We start from the raw sequence: 17656 nt of genomic DNA, 5'->3' as shown, positions 1-17656 counted from the left end.
AATTTTTAGTAATTTTAATATTATAATAATTATTATTTTTATACTTTTTAAGTCCACTTAATCTAGAGACACTTAAAAAAATGTACATTTTAGGGAAAATTATTTATAAGTCCTATTAGGGAGACTTATGCTACATATGGTCTTACTAAAAAACTTATGTTCCCATAAGTCCCGTGGGAAGTTTGTTGACACATTTACCCTCAATATTAGTTGTTAATATCATAAATAATAGTAAACCATATATAGGAAATTGAATGTTACCATAGATCATATCTATATAAACGTAACATAACATGGCACCTACATAAACGTAACGTGACACCTATACGTAACGTGACACCTATATAAACGTAACGTAACACCTATGATCTATGGTAACATGCAATTTCGAAAATTGCATGTTACCATAGATCATGTCTATAGGAAATTACATGTTACCATAGATCATATCTACATAAACATAACGTAACGTGACACTTATGATCTATGGCAACATTCAATTTCCTATATAGGAAATTGAATGTTACCATAAATCATATTTACATAAACGTAACGTAACGTGACACCTACATAAACGTAACGTGACACCTATGATCTATGGTAACATTCAATTTCCTATATAGGAAATTGAAGTTACCATAGATCATATTTATATGAAACGTAACGTGACACCAACATAAACCAGTAACATTTTCACATTCAATTTAAAAAAATAAAAACTCATTCAGTGTGTTTGGTTTGAATTTTCTGGATTAAGTTTTTTCAAAACTGAATTTTTTTATTTTCATGTTTTTTTGTTTTTAGTGAATATTTTTTAAATTTTAAACATTTTTTTTTACTTTTTTAGATGCACATTACTTAAATGTATCTAAAAAGTAAAAAATTTGTGAAAAAATATTTTAAAAAATTAATAAATACATAAAAATACAAAAAATGTACTGGATTCTTATATATTTTTGTATTTTTGGTATTTAGTGAATTTTTAAAAGATTTTTTTTACAATTTTTTTACTTTTTAAGTATATTGATGTTAGGTGTGTCTAAAAAGTAAAAAATTTGCTTAAAATATTAAAAAAATTCAGTAAAAACAAAAAAACACGAAAAATAAGAAAGTAAAATTTTCTGAAAAGTGTTTTTGAAAAGTGGAAACAAGCAAGTTTGTGAAACGTAACGTGACACGTTACGTTACGTTTATGTAGGTGTCACGTTACGTTACGTTTATGTAAGTGTCACGTCACGTTATGTTTATGTAGGATCTTGTGCAATACATTCCTATCTAAATAGAACTTAAGACTCTATAAGAAATTAAACAGGACTTAGCCTACCATAAGTGTATAAATAAGTCCCCCTAAATTTTACATAAAAACTATTTAAAAATTCACTAAATATTAAAAAAAATCATATTTTTATAGTATTTATTAAAAAAATTAAATATTTCTTTCACAAATAAACTATTTGAAAAACAAATAATATTAAAAATATTTTAATCCATTTTATTTAATATTTTAATCCATTAATCCTATCCTAGATTACTAATCTCATATGTTTTCCTTCCATGCTAGTCCAACCATGAAGAGAGATATTTGATTGACAGGATTAGAGTATGTGATTAAGATTATTAATCCGTAAGCCTAATAATCCTGTGTTTGTTTTGAAATTTTATTTCATAATTATCAATCCAATGGATAATTAATCCAACAAATTTGTAAGATTATTAGTAATGAGGTAGGGGTGGAATTATATATCCTAAGTTGGGAAATAAAATAAAAAGACTTTTTTACCCTTTACTAAAAATTAAAGCACTTATTATTTTTATATAATTTTATATTTTAGAAGGCTAAAAATAATTTTTTAAAATTTAAAAATATTTTTTGATATTTATTTTATCAAATTAGTTTATATTTTAAAAAAATTAAAAAATAAGCCAAACATGGCCTTCGTATTTTGTTTTTATTTATTTATTTATAATTTTTTTCAAAATCACGTTTATGAATAAATTTTGATAAAGTAAAAATTGTGAAAAAATATTGATGGAAGATAAGATTGGAAAAGAAGATAAATATAGTTGTAATCCTACATTCATATATTTTCTTATCCAATACAAATCAAACAATAGATAAGGAGATAATTTATCTTACTAATCCAATTGGATAGTGAATACCACACTAATTTAATGGGATTATTAATACTTTCATTATTAATTTTGTGAATCAAACATAGCCTTAAAGTGTTAATTTCATCACAATCTTCTATAACCAAATACTCTTTATATTGCCATTCATCACTATTAGTCCAATCACAACCAAACAAACATGACTAAAAAAAAAGTCTTCGACACCTTAAAAAAAATATATTTAAAACCTAATATAGTGGTATTTTGGCAACAGAGTTTTACGCTGTGTCTGGCTGAGAATGCCAACGCCAAACGCCAGCGTTTTTGGGCAAAAATTGGTTTGGGATTGTGACTATAATCAACTATGTGAAATTACGATACTACCCTCATTGTTGTTTAGGGTTACATATTGCCCAAAAAGGCTTACACAGATTAGAAAGAGGATGCCGCTTGGTTACTGCTCCGCTGCGACGTTCCTATGATTGCTTCGCCTCGCCAAACCAACATCTCACCCGTCGACCCTCCGTAACGCCTCCGACGGCACTCTTCCACGTCGACTTCGTCGTCGGTGTTTGCACAGAATCACATAGGCCTCCACCTTCAGTCGTGAATCTGAAATCCCTTGGAGTTCTTACCTAGATTTCTTATTTTCCTGTGGATTTTCACCCAAATATGGCTTGTTTGTGGAGAGTGAACCCTGATTTGCTTGAATCTTGCATGTTTCCCTTCGATTACTCCATCATGTTTGTGTTTCATGTTTGGGGATTTCACTCTTCCACACGGCTGCCTCCCTGTTTCCCTTCGATTACCTTATTGAAAATTTTTGCATTAGTGTAGTAAAATTTTGTTTACCATTAAATTATTTATTGAGAACATTCAAATGCCAAATTAAAAAAGGAAAAAAAATTGAAATTAAAAGTAACTTTGCAATTTTAAAATTAACAAATGTGAAAAATTTAGATCCTTGTTCCAGTTTTTACAAATTGAAAATGTTTCAGTAAGGTAATGCGTAAAACAGAGGTGTTAACGTTAGAATTGGTGCAGGATCATGCATGCCAATATATTACATTGGGTGAGGGCATTTTGGTAATTATACAGTTCTACACCATGACATGACAACTTTAAAAAAATATTATCTAAAAAAACAAAAAAACAATTTTTTACCAACTTCTCAAGTCACTTTATAAAAAAAACTAAAAATCTTGATTAAAAATAAAAAGTTAATTTTTACCGCCTTCGCCATAATGTTAGTTTGTTCCCAATGGACCCAAGTTAGGTGAGTGTGACCTCATGTTGCAGCTACTATGAAAAAACTAGATTATACGTACTAAGGGTTGTTTGAGGTGTCCTAAATAAGTGTATTTTTTGATTTTTTGTAAAATATGGGTTGGGTATGGGTTGAGTTTGAAATGATGTAATAGAGAGGTGATGTAACTTAAATAAGATAATGTGACTTAAATAGGATAGTGACTTTTTGACTTTTTAGATTTTTTTGAAGATGCCAAACTTGGCCTAAAATTTTTATTAAAATATATGTGCTCAAACATTATTGAAAATACAAGTATCATTCAACTTGTTTGGTTTTAGTTTATAAAAAATATTTTTCAATTTTTTTTTATTTTTATTTTCAATGAATTTTTTCAATATTTTACGTAATTTTTTAATTTTTAGACACACCTAACATTAATACACTTAAAAAGTATAATATTTGTAAAAAAACTTTAAAAAGCTCACTAAATACCAAAAATATAAGAAAAATACAAAAATTCAGTACATTTTTCATATTTTTATGTATTTATTAATTTTTTAAAATATTTTTTTACAGACATTTTACTATTTAGATACATATAAATAAAGTGCATTTAAAAAAGTAAAAAAAAAAATTGCTTACAATTTAAAAAAAAAATTCACTGAAAACAAAAAAATATAAAAAACAAAAAACTCAATTTTCAGAAAACTAAATTCAGAAAGCTGAAATCAAACACACTAGGCCTCGTTTGGGAACAGGCTTTTTTAGTAATTTTTTGACTTTTTTGGCTAAAATGTGATGTAAAAAAAATTAATATGTTTAGGATTACTTTTTGGCTTTTTACGAAAAGATGTGCAAAAAGTAGAGAGAAAATAAAATTTTTGACTTTTTGGTATGAGTTGTTGGCTTTTTGATTTTTTTAGTAACTTTTTGACTTTTTGGCTAAACCGGCCGCTTCCCAAACGAGCCCTTATTGTTTAATCATATTTGATCTATTTTAGGCCTCGTTTGTCAACTATATTTTTAGTCAAAAAAATTAAAATGTCACTATAAGTTATCACATTACTCTTTCTATTTTTCTACATATCTTTTCGTAAAAAGTTAAAAACTTACTAAAATAATCTATTCCTAAATGAGGCCTTAATTTCAATAAAAGTGTTAGTATCTACCCAATTCTTAAAAAAGTATATTTATCACTAATTTCTATTTTTCCTTATACTTATTAATCATTTTTTTTCTCTTTGTTTTAAGGTCATGTTTATTTGGCAGACATGATGGTTTGGGATGATTTAAATAAGTGTATTTTTTGACTTTTTATGAAATATGGGTTAGGTATGAGTTGGGTTTGAAGTGATGTGTTAGAGAGGTGATGTGATTTAAATAAGATGACATGACTTAAACAGGATAGTGACTTTTTGATTTTTTTAGATCATGCCAAACAAGGAAATAGCATTGAAATTACTAATATGATGGTATTAAAAAAAAATACATTTATTTGTATACTATTGTGATGATATTAATAGATTGAAATTAAATTTATGAATTTATATAAAAATTCTCAATATAAAAAAAAAAATTTTACTTTCTTATTTTTGTAAAAAATAGACAAAATGATAAATTTACCTCAAATTCTACGTGGATTGGATTGTGAATCCTAACCCTATGAGATTGGTAGCCTAGATAGAAAATTCGATTAATAATTCATTTGGATTAATAATTCAGTTCATAATTAACCAATAAAACATGTTATAAGTACTTGTCTGATCCTTCAACCTAGTAACCAAACAAAGGGGAGCTAGAAGACTATGTACCCTCTCCTATCTTAAATTATCTCTTTATTACACATTAAATTTTTTATTTTTAATCTTGCAATGAAAAAAGACAGGTAAAAATAAGACAACAAATCATCGGGTTCGTTTGGTTTGTATTTCTGAAAAAATTTTGGGAAATTTTCTCTACAAATAAGTTTTTAAAAGTAATCAAACCAAACAAATTTTCCGAAAAAAATTTCTCTAAACTTGTAAACCAAACAAGTTTTCCAAACAAATCTCTCTCTCACACACATCAAATCAATCACTTTTTCCAAAACTCTCTCTCAAAATAATTTTTCAAAACATCTTTTGAAAAAAACCAAACCAAACAACTTTTCGTACTTTTTATCTCTAAAACACATCTCTCAAACACAAACCAAACATACCCATCATTTCTGATGTTACTCGAGGCAAGTTTGGAAACTAACTAAAATAGTTAAAAATTAAAAAAAATCATTATAAAAAGTTTACTATTCTCTTTATTTTTTTAATATATTTTTTAGATAAAAAAAAAACCAACTAAAATAGTTAGTTCTCAAAATAATATGCATCCTAAATTATTTGTCTACTTTGATTACTCTAGACATTAAAGAAAAGTTATTTATATTTTGTAATTATTTTTAATAATATAAAAAAAATTATTTAAAAAAAAACTATATTTATTGGTGCCATTAAAAAACTTGAATGTGGAGTAACAGTTGTTTTCTTTAATGTTCCGTTTAATTAAAGGAATAAGACAAATGTTTCCTCGAAGTGATCGCATCTAGTTCAGTTTTCCCATATAACGCGTTATGCAACATTATTATATAGTAAAAAATAAATAAATGTTATATAAATTTAAATTTAAATCAAATAGAGGAAGGAAAAAAAGTAAGAGATTGCAGAGTTTGGGACTTTGTTTTGGGGGGTAAATCTGGTCCGTTGAAATCGGTGGTAGAATTGATTGAGAGCCGTGTGATGGGCGATGACAAGTCGTCAATGATAATGGCGAGCAGCAGAGATAGCAGAGATCGAGAGCTCCTCATTCCCGTCGCCGACTCCGTTCACGACGGCGATGCCTCCTCCAAACACGCCTCCTCCGCCTCCTCCTCTCATCACTCCGGCCGCGAGGTCTCTCTCTCTCTCTCTCTCTCTTAAATTTGAATCTTTGATATGGTATAGGGTTTGGAGCTATTGTCACTTTTTGTAGGTTTTTTTTTTTTTAAATGAGGAATTGAGCATGTACAGAATTCAATTTAGCTGATTCGTAGTTGTTAATTAACCAAATAGGCTGTACACACTTGATTTTGTTTAGTCTGATCGGTTTAAAGTTTTGTTTGGTTATTTGGAACAAAAATTGAGGAAAAGGAGCTAATTTTAAGCATTTTTGTTCATTATTCTCATCCTTTTTTTTTTCCAAGATCCAAAACAAAAGTTTCCTGTAAAATTCTACTTTTTTATGGTTGGTTGTACAAGGAATTGTTTTTGGTGGCTATAAACACCCATTAAGTCTATAATTTAAACCTCGGGCAGTTAATTATTTTTGTTCAGTTAATTTATTAGTGTATAAACATTGTACGTCCTGCTGATTGTGAGGAACTGTTATCCATTGTGTAGTAATCCGGTTGGTTAATTACTTACTAGTTGGTTTAAAATGCTGTCTAGAAATCCCATTGGTTAATTACTTGCAATTAGTTCATTACTTGCACAGATGTGGACACGAACATGGACGAGGTAATAAAATATATATTTTTCATATATTTTTATTTGTTATATACATTGATATTACATTCACAATTAATCAAAATAAACAAAAATTAGCACTAATTCGATATTTTAAAAAAAATTAATACTTATTAGTTATATCTTTTTGATGAATGATCTATTAAGTTTTTAAATCTAATCTAACATCCATCAAAATCATTGAAGAAAAGGGGGGAAAAACTAGTCAGTGTGTCCCCTAAAAACAAATTAATTAAATAAAGGGACACGCCTTGTCCCTCTGTCTTACACCGATACGACACTTGTTTTGAAGTGTCGGTGCTTCATAGATCAAAACTCCTAACCTAATTATGCTTTTACTGAAGATACGACTTAAAATGTTGGCCCTAGCACTTGAATCTTAAATGTCTGTAAATACTTTTTCCATGAAAGTTGATGAAACAACCAAATTCTCTGGCCATATGGTTATGTAGACTGTGAAGTCTTAGGTCTCTCTGGACCAAGTTTCTGTGTCTTATTAGAGCTTTGCAAGGAGTTGGGTATGAGTGGGGTAGGCTAGGCTAGGCTATAGAAGATAAGGACATCATTGATCGTTGGGCATCTTTGATCTTTCTTCCATTCTAATCTATGATAGTTTCAGACAATGTGACATTTTTTAGTTTTCTCATTGATTGGCTAACTCATGTTTGTCTGGAGAATTTGGTATTATTTTTTTATTGCGTATAAATTTGTTAAGTAGGCTTGATACAAGGAAAAACTAGTCATTCTAATACGAAACTTTTTGCAACAAATTGCATGCAAATTTACAAAGAACATAGTTTCCCAAATACAATAGATTTTTGCTTATTTTGGGAAGTAGGTTAAAAGACTTTTTTTGGCTTTTTTTGAAAAACATGTAAAAAAGTAGGGAGGTGATGTGACAAAAAAAAGCCAAAAAGTTAATTTTTTAGCTTTTAACCCAATTACCAAAATATGCCACAACCAGCTCTGTTTCAAATCCTACAAAGAGGGTAAACATGGTTTGAAATGAACTCATATAATCTCTCAACATGAGTAGTTAGGCTTTGTTTGTCATTCAACTAAAAAAGCCACATTTTTTCCCGAATTTTTATTTTTAGTATTTTTTTTTCAAATTTGTGTCAATTTTTTTTTTACTTTTCCAATCCATCTAATATAGAAGAATGTAAAATGTAAAAAAAATATTAAAAATGCAAAAAAAGGCTCATTAAAGAGAAAAGAAAAAAAAGAAAAAAAAAAGGCAATCACCTTGCTTGTTTTCACTTTTCAAAAAATACTTTTTAGAAAATTCTACTTTCTTATTTTCCGTGTTTTTTTGTTTTTACTGAATTTTTTTAATATTTTAAGCAATTTTTTTACTTTTTAGACACACCTAACATAAATACACCTAAAAAGTAAAAAAATTGTAAAAAAAATCTTTTAAAAATTCACTAAATACCAAAAATACAAAAAAAAATACAAGAATTCAGTACATTTTTTTGTATTTTATGTATTTATTAATTTTTTAAAATATTTTTTCACAATTTTTTTATTTTTTAGATACATCTAAGTAAGGTGCATCTAAAAAAGTAAAAAAAATGTTTAAAATTTAAAAAATATTCACTAAAAACAAAAAAATACGAAAACTAAAAAAGTTAGTTTTCAAAAAACTTAATCCAGAAAACTCAAACCAAACACACTGATTGTTTTTTTTTTTTTTTGGTTGTCTTTAGTTGACTTTTTTTTTTTTAATTTTTTACTTTTACTTTTTTGGTTCGTGTAGTCAATTAGATTCTAAAAGTTTAAAGCTTTTTGAAAATCTTTAAAATAAGTTCACTAAAAATGGAAAGAAGTTAACAAAAAAGTCACAAAAAAAGCCAATCCCAAACGACCCCTTAATCATTTCCAGCTGGACACACAAACAAGTGTGTGGAGACATTATTTCTTCCATGATTATGCCACTAGGCACCGCACAACTTTAAGTTTATGTCATTGGATAATTTGTTTAAGCTAAAATTGTTGTACCGTAGACTTTTCATGAAAACCACTGCTACATAAGTTTTTGTTTTAGCATTTGCGTGTGTCTATATTTCTTGTGTTGTCTGACAAATGTTGTATCCTATGTTGGCTCCATGTAGACTTTCTGCAAAGTTGTTAGGAGCTGGGCTTCAAAAAAGTTTATGACCGGATGGTGCGCACTTTTTTTTCCTATTTTCTCCTTGTTTCCTTTCAATCATGAACATATGTTGTTATTTTGTGATCTTATTATTTAGGACATTTTATGATATGCATTATCTTATTTTTTCTTTCTATAAAATATAGCTTTTGACATGTGCCATGTTCTTTAATCTTGATTTATAATAGAATTGATATATATTCAAGGCTGGGTTGGTCTTTCCTTAATCGCAATGCTCCAAACAAAGTTTGAGCATTGCTTTCCTCCCTAAACTTTCCCCATCCCACACTATGGTTAATCCCTCCCCAAACCTGTTCCATGAATGTGACAGTATGGGGCAGGAGGTCTTGCTTGGAAATTCAGGTATGTTGCCATCAATATTCAAAATTGACCTCGTGCTTTGTCTGTAATAATGCATGGTCTTAAACAAAAGTAATATCATCCATAATCAAATAAAAAATCAAATGAGATATTAGTAAAGAAGATTCAATTGTTCTTAAGGGTATCCAAATGAATTATACTATTGTGCCTGAATAATATCACTCCAGTGGCATAAATAGTATTGTGCTTCAGTAATGTCAACAGTGATGCTAATGCATTGTGAGTATTAGCTTGCTGTAAAACATATTCCTAATGTCTGGAAATTAATCCACCAAGTGCCCATGCAAACCTTGTATTGCCATCATTGACACCAAATTAAAGCTCGACGCTTAGAAATGTTCCTCTTTTGTTGTTCAATAAACTCCTAGCAGGTGATATATAATAATGAAAGTGTATGTTGAAAATCACACATCTGATTTCTTTAAAGAATTGTTATATATGGTTGTCAATTGAGATCTGCACTGTGTTGTTCACAAGTTTTCGTTGTTTTACACTTAAGAGCTGTGTATGCTCCTTGCTGCTATATTTGTTTCTTACTCTTAGCCCTCTTTCAGTGTCATCCTATTTCCGATAGCAGTCACTTTCTATATAACTTGGTGGTTTATTCATCTTGTGGATGGCATCTTCTCTCCAATTTATGCTCAGCTGGGCATCAATATCTTTGGTAAGAATATCCAGTCCTTCTGTGCCTGGGGATCCCTTTTTCATTTTTATCTTTTCTTGGTACAACTTATGATATGTATAAATTATTACCTTTGAAGTGGTGTTACCAGGGCAACATTTCCTATACAAAGTGACTTCATTTAGTTTTGTTGTCTCTTCTAGCTTACTTTGGTCCATTTTCTGAAATTTTAGAGTTATGAATTACTTATAGGTACATTATTGAAGATAAATACCATTAAAACCTTTCTTTTATTGTTGATATTGGAAAGTTAATTCAAACCAAATTCGTTTTACATATTTTTTTATAGCCATTGTTTTGCATCAACATTCATTGTATTAAACCTTGATTTTGAGATCTTGTTGCAAAATCTAATGTTTCTTGTCTAAGAAAGGAATAGAACATAGTTCCAATGTTTATAAAAGGAATTAAGTCATTTTTTCTTTTTGAATTTGTTGTGCATAAAATATCAGGGCTCCGTTTAGTTTAGTTTTTGAAAAGAATTTTGAGTTTTGTATTTTGAAAGATAATTTGTTGAAAAGAGTTTTGAAAATTGAAAATTTGTTTGGTTGTGAGAGAAAATTTGATTGATTGATGTGTAAATTGTGAGAGAATGAGAGAGGAGAGAGGAAAAGTGATCAATTGATTTATTAATAAAAAAAAGAGGAGAGAAGAGAGAGAAAAAAACAATTTAAAAAATTGATAAATCAAACATGTTTTTTTTAAAATTTTTTGATCCAAATGTTATTTTAGAAACTAAACCAAACGGTATCCAAAATTTTAAGGATCTCAACTTAGACGCATCTAGAACATCTGCCTGAATGAAAATTTGTGTTAATGTTGAGGTATTTTCAGAAGTCATTCTTTCTTTTCTTCTTTTGGGGAAGAAAAGGATGTGTGCATTCTGATTTCGTTTTGATCCAAGATACATGAATTATGTGCTTTCAGTACAAATAAATGATGTATTTGAGCAACATTCATAACCAAATTACGGCTTTCATGCAAGTTAATGATTTCTGAGGTAGACCTGAGATATATCTATGATCCTTATTTTCTATGATCCTTATTTTCCTTCTTGTGGCAATTGATCTGTTTTAAGACAATGAAAAGGATTCTGTGGCTCTGTGGTTTGAACTTTATGAGAAAGGGATTCTAACCGTTACATTTTCCTATGATCTGTCTTAACTTTCAAAGTGCATTCTATTAGTTTGTCACACTCCAGGCAGACTTGGTGCAGTGGGCCACTTTTTTACCTATAAACTTTTCTGCTGGAATGTCACTTAGGTCACCTAAATCCCTTGAACAGTTGCCCAAGAATTCAAGCTGAATAAGGTCATTACCCAGTTTACTCCATATTAATCCGGAGTGCTGGAAGGGGTGCACTGGGTATATAAGAGGCCTATCACAGACTTGAGCCCATGTTGTCATGCTTTATCAGGCTGTGTTTTGACTGTTGCACCCACCAGCTGCCCTGGAATTCAATCCCTAGCCAAGGATGATGTAACGCCTTTTGTTAGTAAGGTTATGGAAGTGCTAGAGTTTCACATCCCTGAAATAGAATGGTTTGTGTTACTTAAAACTACAGAGTCCAAGCAAAAGGAAAATTTTGGTAATTGGTTTTTCCTCATTACTTGTGTTTGAGTTTGTGGTGTTAAATGTTATCCCAGAAACTGTTGTGTCCGAACACTGGTACTAAAAAACGTGGATTTTCTTTTCCTTGCATGTATATTGGGTTATATTTCGTGTGATTTGGTTGATCATCTTATTGGCATCTCAGTGAACGATTCTAATACATGTCTCATTGACTTTTATTTGCTCGTACCTCTTGGTTAGGTCTTGGATTTGTAACTTCGATTACATTCATCTTCTTGGTCGGCGTGTTCATGTCATCATGGTTGGGGACATCAGTATTGGGTCTTGGAGAGTGGTTCATCAAACGGATGCCATTTGTCCGTCATATTTACAGTGCCTCAAAGCAAATTAGTGCTGCCATATCTCCAGGTAATTTCTGTTAGTACACTGTTTTTTCTTTTGCCACTTTTGGTAGGGATGGATGATTAATGTTCTTATTTCAACACTGTTGCAGATCAGAACACACAGGCCTTCAAGGAGGTGGCTATCATAAGGCATCCACGTATTGGTGAATATGCCTTTGGGTTCATCACTTCATCTGTTGTCCTTCAGGTCTGCTAATAATTTTGCTGTTCTGGTAGTTTAACTCATTTACTCTGCCCTCATTGCTTTTATGGAAGTATCATCATCACACACACATCTGTTTTGTCATGCTTATTAGTGCCTTGTTGCTCAGTTTGCAGTTCTCACTTTCCAACTAAAACTTAGTCGTGATTTAAATCAATTTTAATGTTGTGAAACTATCATTAGCTTGTCCTTTCGTTTGAATGATGATGATGGTATTAAACTTTTGCAAATATTTTGTTTTGATTGCTAATGTAACACATTTGCATCTAGTTTCCTGGAATTTGCTTAGTCTTGATACTTACTGTTGCCATGATGTCAAACCATAATCACCCCAATTTGCAATTTTGTTTATGATCTAACAGCAATGGTTTGGTTAAATATGAAAGGGTGCACCGTTTTGTACATTGTTGCAAACAGACTCCTACATTTTAATGTAACTGTGTTAGTATGGAAGTTGATCTTTTTTGCTTAAATCTTGGGAAGCAGTAAAGCACCAAAGTGGTGCTTGTGTTTCAAACTGAATCTTATTGGCTTGGTTCACTAAATCCATTCAATTCAAGTGTCGGAGACATTTCCCCTTTCATTCAAACAGATGAATGGTTCTTGATTTCTTACCACAAAGTAACTGCTCAAAAGCTATGCTTTATGTGTGATTTTGAATGTCACGTCAGTTCCTGAGCACTGGAGTTGTTGATCCTTGGTGCTTCCATGTTTATTAGATATGATCATATTCAGCTGCAGAAGTGTATGAAAGGCTGTGTGCGAGTCATTTTGTTGAAACCTGAGAGAACCTAACAATCAAAAGCCTACAAATTGATTTATGTTTGTCTTGTCTGGTTGCTAAATTTTCTTGCATTTAAACCCCTCTATATTTTAATTTGCAGAGTTATTCAGGTGATGAAGAGCTATGCTGTGTATATGTTCCCACCAACCATCTTTATATTGGTGATATATTCCTCGTCAACTCCAAGGAGGTTATTAGACCAAACTTATCTGTTCGGGAAGGAATTGGTAAGACTTCTCTACTTGTTGCTCTACTGAAAATTGCACATGACAGGAAGGAAATATGCCCTTCAGCCTTCTGCCATGTATGACTCTTCTCCCGGCTTTGCTGGCTGGCTTGTGCTATAGTGATGCAGACTGAATTTAAAAATTATATATTTTATTTTTATTATTTTAGTGTTTGATTATGAATATTATTTAAGGCTAGAATCTTCAGTTTCCTATGTATTTAGGTTTTTTATTTCATTTATTTTATTGTTCCACGACAATTAGGATTGCTTGCTTTACTAAATTATTTTTATTTCTTAATATTTTATTTTTCTTTTTAGTCCTAGTTGTTTTAGGAGTTACCCTTTTTTTCTAATTAAAATTATAAATAATGAAATGATTGTAAGCCTTATAGCTCTTTAGTTTTTGATAATTAACATAAAATTTCATTGAGAGATATCTCTTTTCTTATAATTCCTTGGATTCAACAAATTTGTACAAGAGTTTTTAGTGTTCTTATTGCTATAGATGCTCTTCACGCTTTCTTGCTACACCATATTGGAATATCCTTATCACTATCCTTTGTTCTTTACTTCCAGAAATTGTTGTGTCGGGAGGAATGTCAATGCCACAGATCTTATCGACATTGGATTCAAGCATTATTCAGGTGGATAGAATCGGGCCTGTCAGAAGCTGAGAACGACAGTCACATTAGATGTAGTTGAGTTGTTTATTTATCGCCTTGTCTTTCAGTTTGTCATCGGAATGACCACGCGATCTGTGTATGCATCGGCACTTGGAATCTGCATCAAGCTTTTTAATTATTTAAAGATTCGAGCATCAAATTCTGATGGCATATGTAACATTGGTCGCCGTGTACATTTTAGTAGAAGATAGCGCGTTTAGATATATATTTGGGTTTTTTTACGAGTGGAAGTTCTACACTTAAATAGGGCTGTATTGCATTGTGGTTTTATAGCTTGAGCTTGTTTTTTTGATAGAAAAATGAAACTACTGTTGATTCTACTAGGAGACATTGCTGTAAAACACTCAGCTCAATGTGGAATTAATGGAGATATGGCCTAGATATAACATGTTGATTCTATTTATAAATTTGGAGCCATTCATTTTGTGTTTATTCCTTATTTACTTGTAGGTAAGGCTTCATTTGGCTAAAATTAAATTGCATTATGCTTGTAGCTATTAATTTTAAAAAATTATGTTTTGAAAACAATTATGCTTGTAGCTATTAAATTGCATTTGGCTAAAAAATTATGCAATTAAAATTAAAATTGCATGGCCTCGTTTGATAACAATTATTTTAGTAAATTTTTTTATTTTTTACAAAAAAATGTATAGAAAAGTAGAGAGAATGATATAATAACTTATAATAATTTTCTGACTTCTTAGCTAAGTCTCCAATTGAGAGCCACCGGAAATTGGAAATTGGGCTAACGGTGGTGAAATAAAATTAAATTAATGATAGTTTTGGCCTCGTTTGGTAAATAGGTTAAAAGTAATATTTTAGTTTTTAACCTCTTTTGAATCAATCACCTCTTCACCTTTTTACGGGTTGGGGGATACTGCTTTGAGGTGCTGCGAGTCAAAATGTGATTTTGACTCTTAGATGCATATTCAAGTATAAAAAAACAAACTAGTTGTCAAGAGGGCTCGAACCCAGACCACTTGAAGAAAAAAAGCCGATGCACTAGTCTACTCCTAAATATATTGGACATATATTTTATTTATTACATTATGAAAATATCTTTCAAACCAACATAATTGTTTTTTATGCAAAAAATTACTTATATATGTATATATATGCTTGTGTACCTAAGTTAAGAATAAATATTACGTATATCAATTATTTTAAATGGTGTCATTAATAAAAAAAAATTATATGTACATAAATCAAACTAGGTGGATGTCATTTAATATTGATGGGTCATCTCACACACCAAAAATAAATACTAAACTAAATCAAAATTCTTAAAATAATAGTAAATTCAGGTAGGGGTGTGCGCGGTGCGGATCGGTGCGGTTCGAGAGAAAAATAGAAATCGTATGGCGAGTGGCGGATTGATAAAAGTGTCATTAGAATTTGCCATTTTTCTTATCAAAAACCGACAGTTCGGTTGGCAAATAATAGCGGATTTGCCTTTGCGGTGCGGGTGGATTGGCGGTTTATAAAAAATATAATTCAAATTTCAAAACTTAAATCAAAGAGTAAAAAAAAGACGAGAGATACCGTGATGTTAAACATCTTGCGAAGTTTTCTTCTGATGCAACAAGTGTAGCAACAACATGATAATATCAATGACTATGTCATCAGTTCATTACAAGCATATGTGAAAGCTACAATGATCAAATACAATACATAAAATTAATATCATTCAGGGTTTACAATATATTGAAAATGTTTACTATTGAAAAGTATTTAAACTGAAAAGTGAGCTGATGCAAGTTTGCAATATGGCTAGAAAAAAAAAAAAAAGATTGAAAAGTGAATTGGAATCCAGCTTTATTTTGGATTACTGACATCTTGAATTCCTCTCGAGCAGTAATGTAATACTAAATTCTAAGGTATAGAACAACAAGCGAACTTAAGTAAAAAAAAAAATTTAGAATCTTATAAAACATGATTTAATAGCGGTGCGGGTCGGTGCGGTTTGGAAGAAAAATAGAAACCGACGGATTAATAAAAGTGTCACTAGAATTTGTCATTTTTCTTATTAAAAACCGGCGATTCGATTGGTAAATAATAATGAATTTACCTTGGCGGTGCGGTTCGATGCGGTTTCGGCGGTATTATGCACACCCCTAAATTCAGGTATCAATCCACATGGACAATTGTGAAATTAAACTAATTTAAATGCTAAATTCATAAACTAATTTTGATGAAAAAGATGGTTGTTCATAACCTAATAATAATTAAATTAAAACAAAGCAATTAAACTAGCGATTAAAATTGAAATTGGAAGTACTGATTGTGGAAAAGCCTAGAGTAATGAATTCACCACTAGTTATAAAAATAAGGCTTCAATTTGAGACTGAATTATGTTACGGTTCAAACGGAATAATACTTCGCAACTACAAGTTCGAAGCATTTATCAAGAAAACCATCACGTTTAATGTATGGACACGAATCATCTCAAGTAGTACAAATCGTTCGCTCTAAACTAAGGTAGCGATATGACTCATCTATCGTAGTATAGTTCATCTCATATCTTGAATATGAAATAATAGAAAACAATTACAGAAAGTATAATACTTAAAGAGATAATGAAAAATAAATATTTGGAACTTCATAAACACCATAGAATTTGTTCAAACTTGAACATAATCAAAAACCAAAGAGAAAACCTAATTACATAGCTAGGATATCATCAAAACCCTAGAAAAAATGAGCCTAGCCACTCACGAAAGAGTGGGAAGAGATAGAGAGAGAAGAACCATCCATGGAATGGCAAGCTTGAGAATCCTCTCTTCCAAACCCTAGTCTTTTCTTTTTCTTCGAATTTTTTAGAACCCTATTCTAGCCTATTTTTTGTCTTTTTACACCTCTAGCTTCTTCCAACAGATTCAAAATAACAGGCTTGTGTCCCAAGATACGCCCGTACGTACGGGAGTGGTGCGGGAAAGGGTGCTGTACGTGCGGGAAGCTTAGGCTCTGTTTGGCTACGAGCTAAAAGCCGCACGTGCGGGAATGGGCCTTCGCATGTGCGGGAAGCAATTTTCTGCTTATTTTATACTCCCGTTGTGTACAAATCTGATTGACATTAAACAAGGATAAAATGTATAGTTTGTCAAGCAAGTAAAGTTAAAAAATCCTAATTAACGGCCTTAGTATTGCATAATTCAGCTTTAATCAAATATCATTTTATCATGTAATTCTTAATTTTATAGTGAGAAAGAAAATAGTCTCCACCTAGTTAAAATTAAGAACTGCATGGTAAAATGATATTAAATGACATCCACCTAATTTGATTTATATACATATAATTTTTTTTATTAATAACACCATTTAAAATAATTGGTATAAGCAATATTTATTCTTAACTTAGGTACATAAACATATATATAAATAATTTTTTGCATAAAAAACATACATATAAACATATATATGTTGGTTTGCAGGATATTTTCATAAAATAATAAATGAAATATATGCCCAAAGTATTTAGGTGTAAGTAGTGCAGTGGCTGAAGACGCTTCTTTTCTTTAGGTGGTCAAAGTTGGAGCCTTCAGGTGGTCTGTCTTCGAGCCCTATTAACAATTAAGTTTTTTGTTTTTGTTTAAATAAGGTTAATATATTAATTAGTGTACTAATTGATATTGTGGTATAATTTAATTTTTTTTAATATTTATAATTTTTATAA

At 30.4% G+C, this 17656-nt stretch overlaps 1 protein-coding gene across 1 annotated transcript; it reads left to right on the top strand.

The window, feature by feature from the left end:
* Positions 1-5858: 5858 nt before the first annotated feature.
* LOC114318268 (protein CONTINUOUS VASCULAR RING 1) lies at positions 5859-14390 on the top strand. Its single transcript, XM_028265113.2, has 7 exons — positions 5859-6282; positions 9009-9061; positions 9982-10091; positions 11922-12089; positions 12175-12272; positions 13172-13298; positions 13877-14390. Exons 1-7 carry the CDS (start codon positions 6130-6132, stop codon positions 13972-13974), a joined length of 807 nt encoding a protein of 268 aa, XP_028120914.1. The 5' UTR covers positions 5859-6129; the 3' UTR covers positions 13975-14390.
* Positions 14391-17656: the final 3266 nt, after the last annotated feature.

Source organism: Camellia sinensis, chromosome 5 (assembly GCF_055761805.1).
Source record: "Camellia sinensis isolate YWXY chromosome 5, ASM5576180v1, whole genome shotgun sequence".
NCBI lineage: Eukaryota > Viridiplantae > Streptophyta > Magnoliopsida > Ericales > Theaceae > Camellia > Camellia sinensis.
This window is presented reverse-complemented; position numbering and strand designations above follow the sequence as displayed.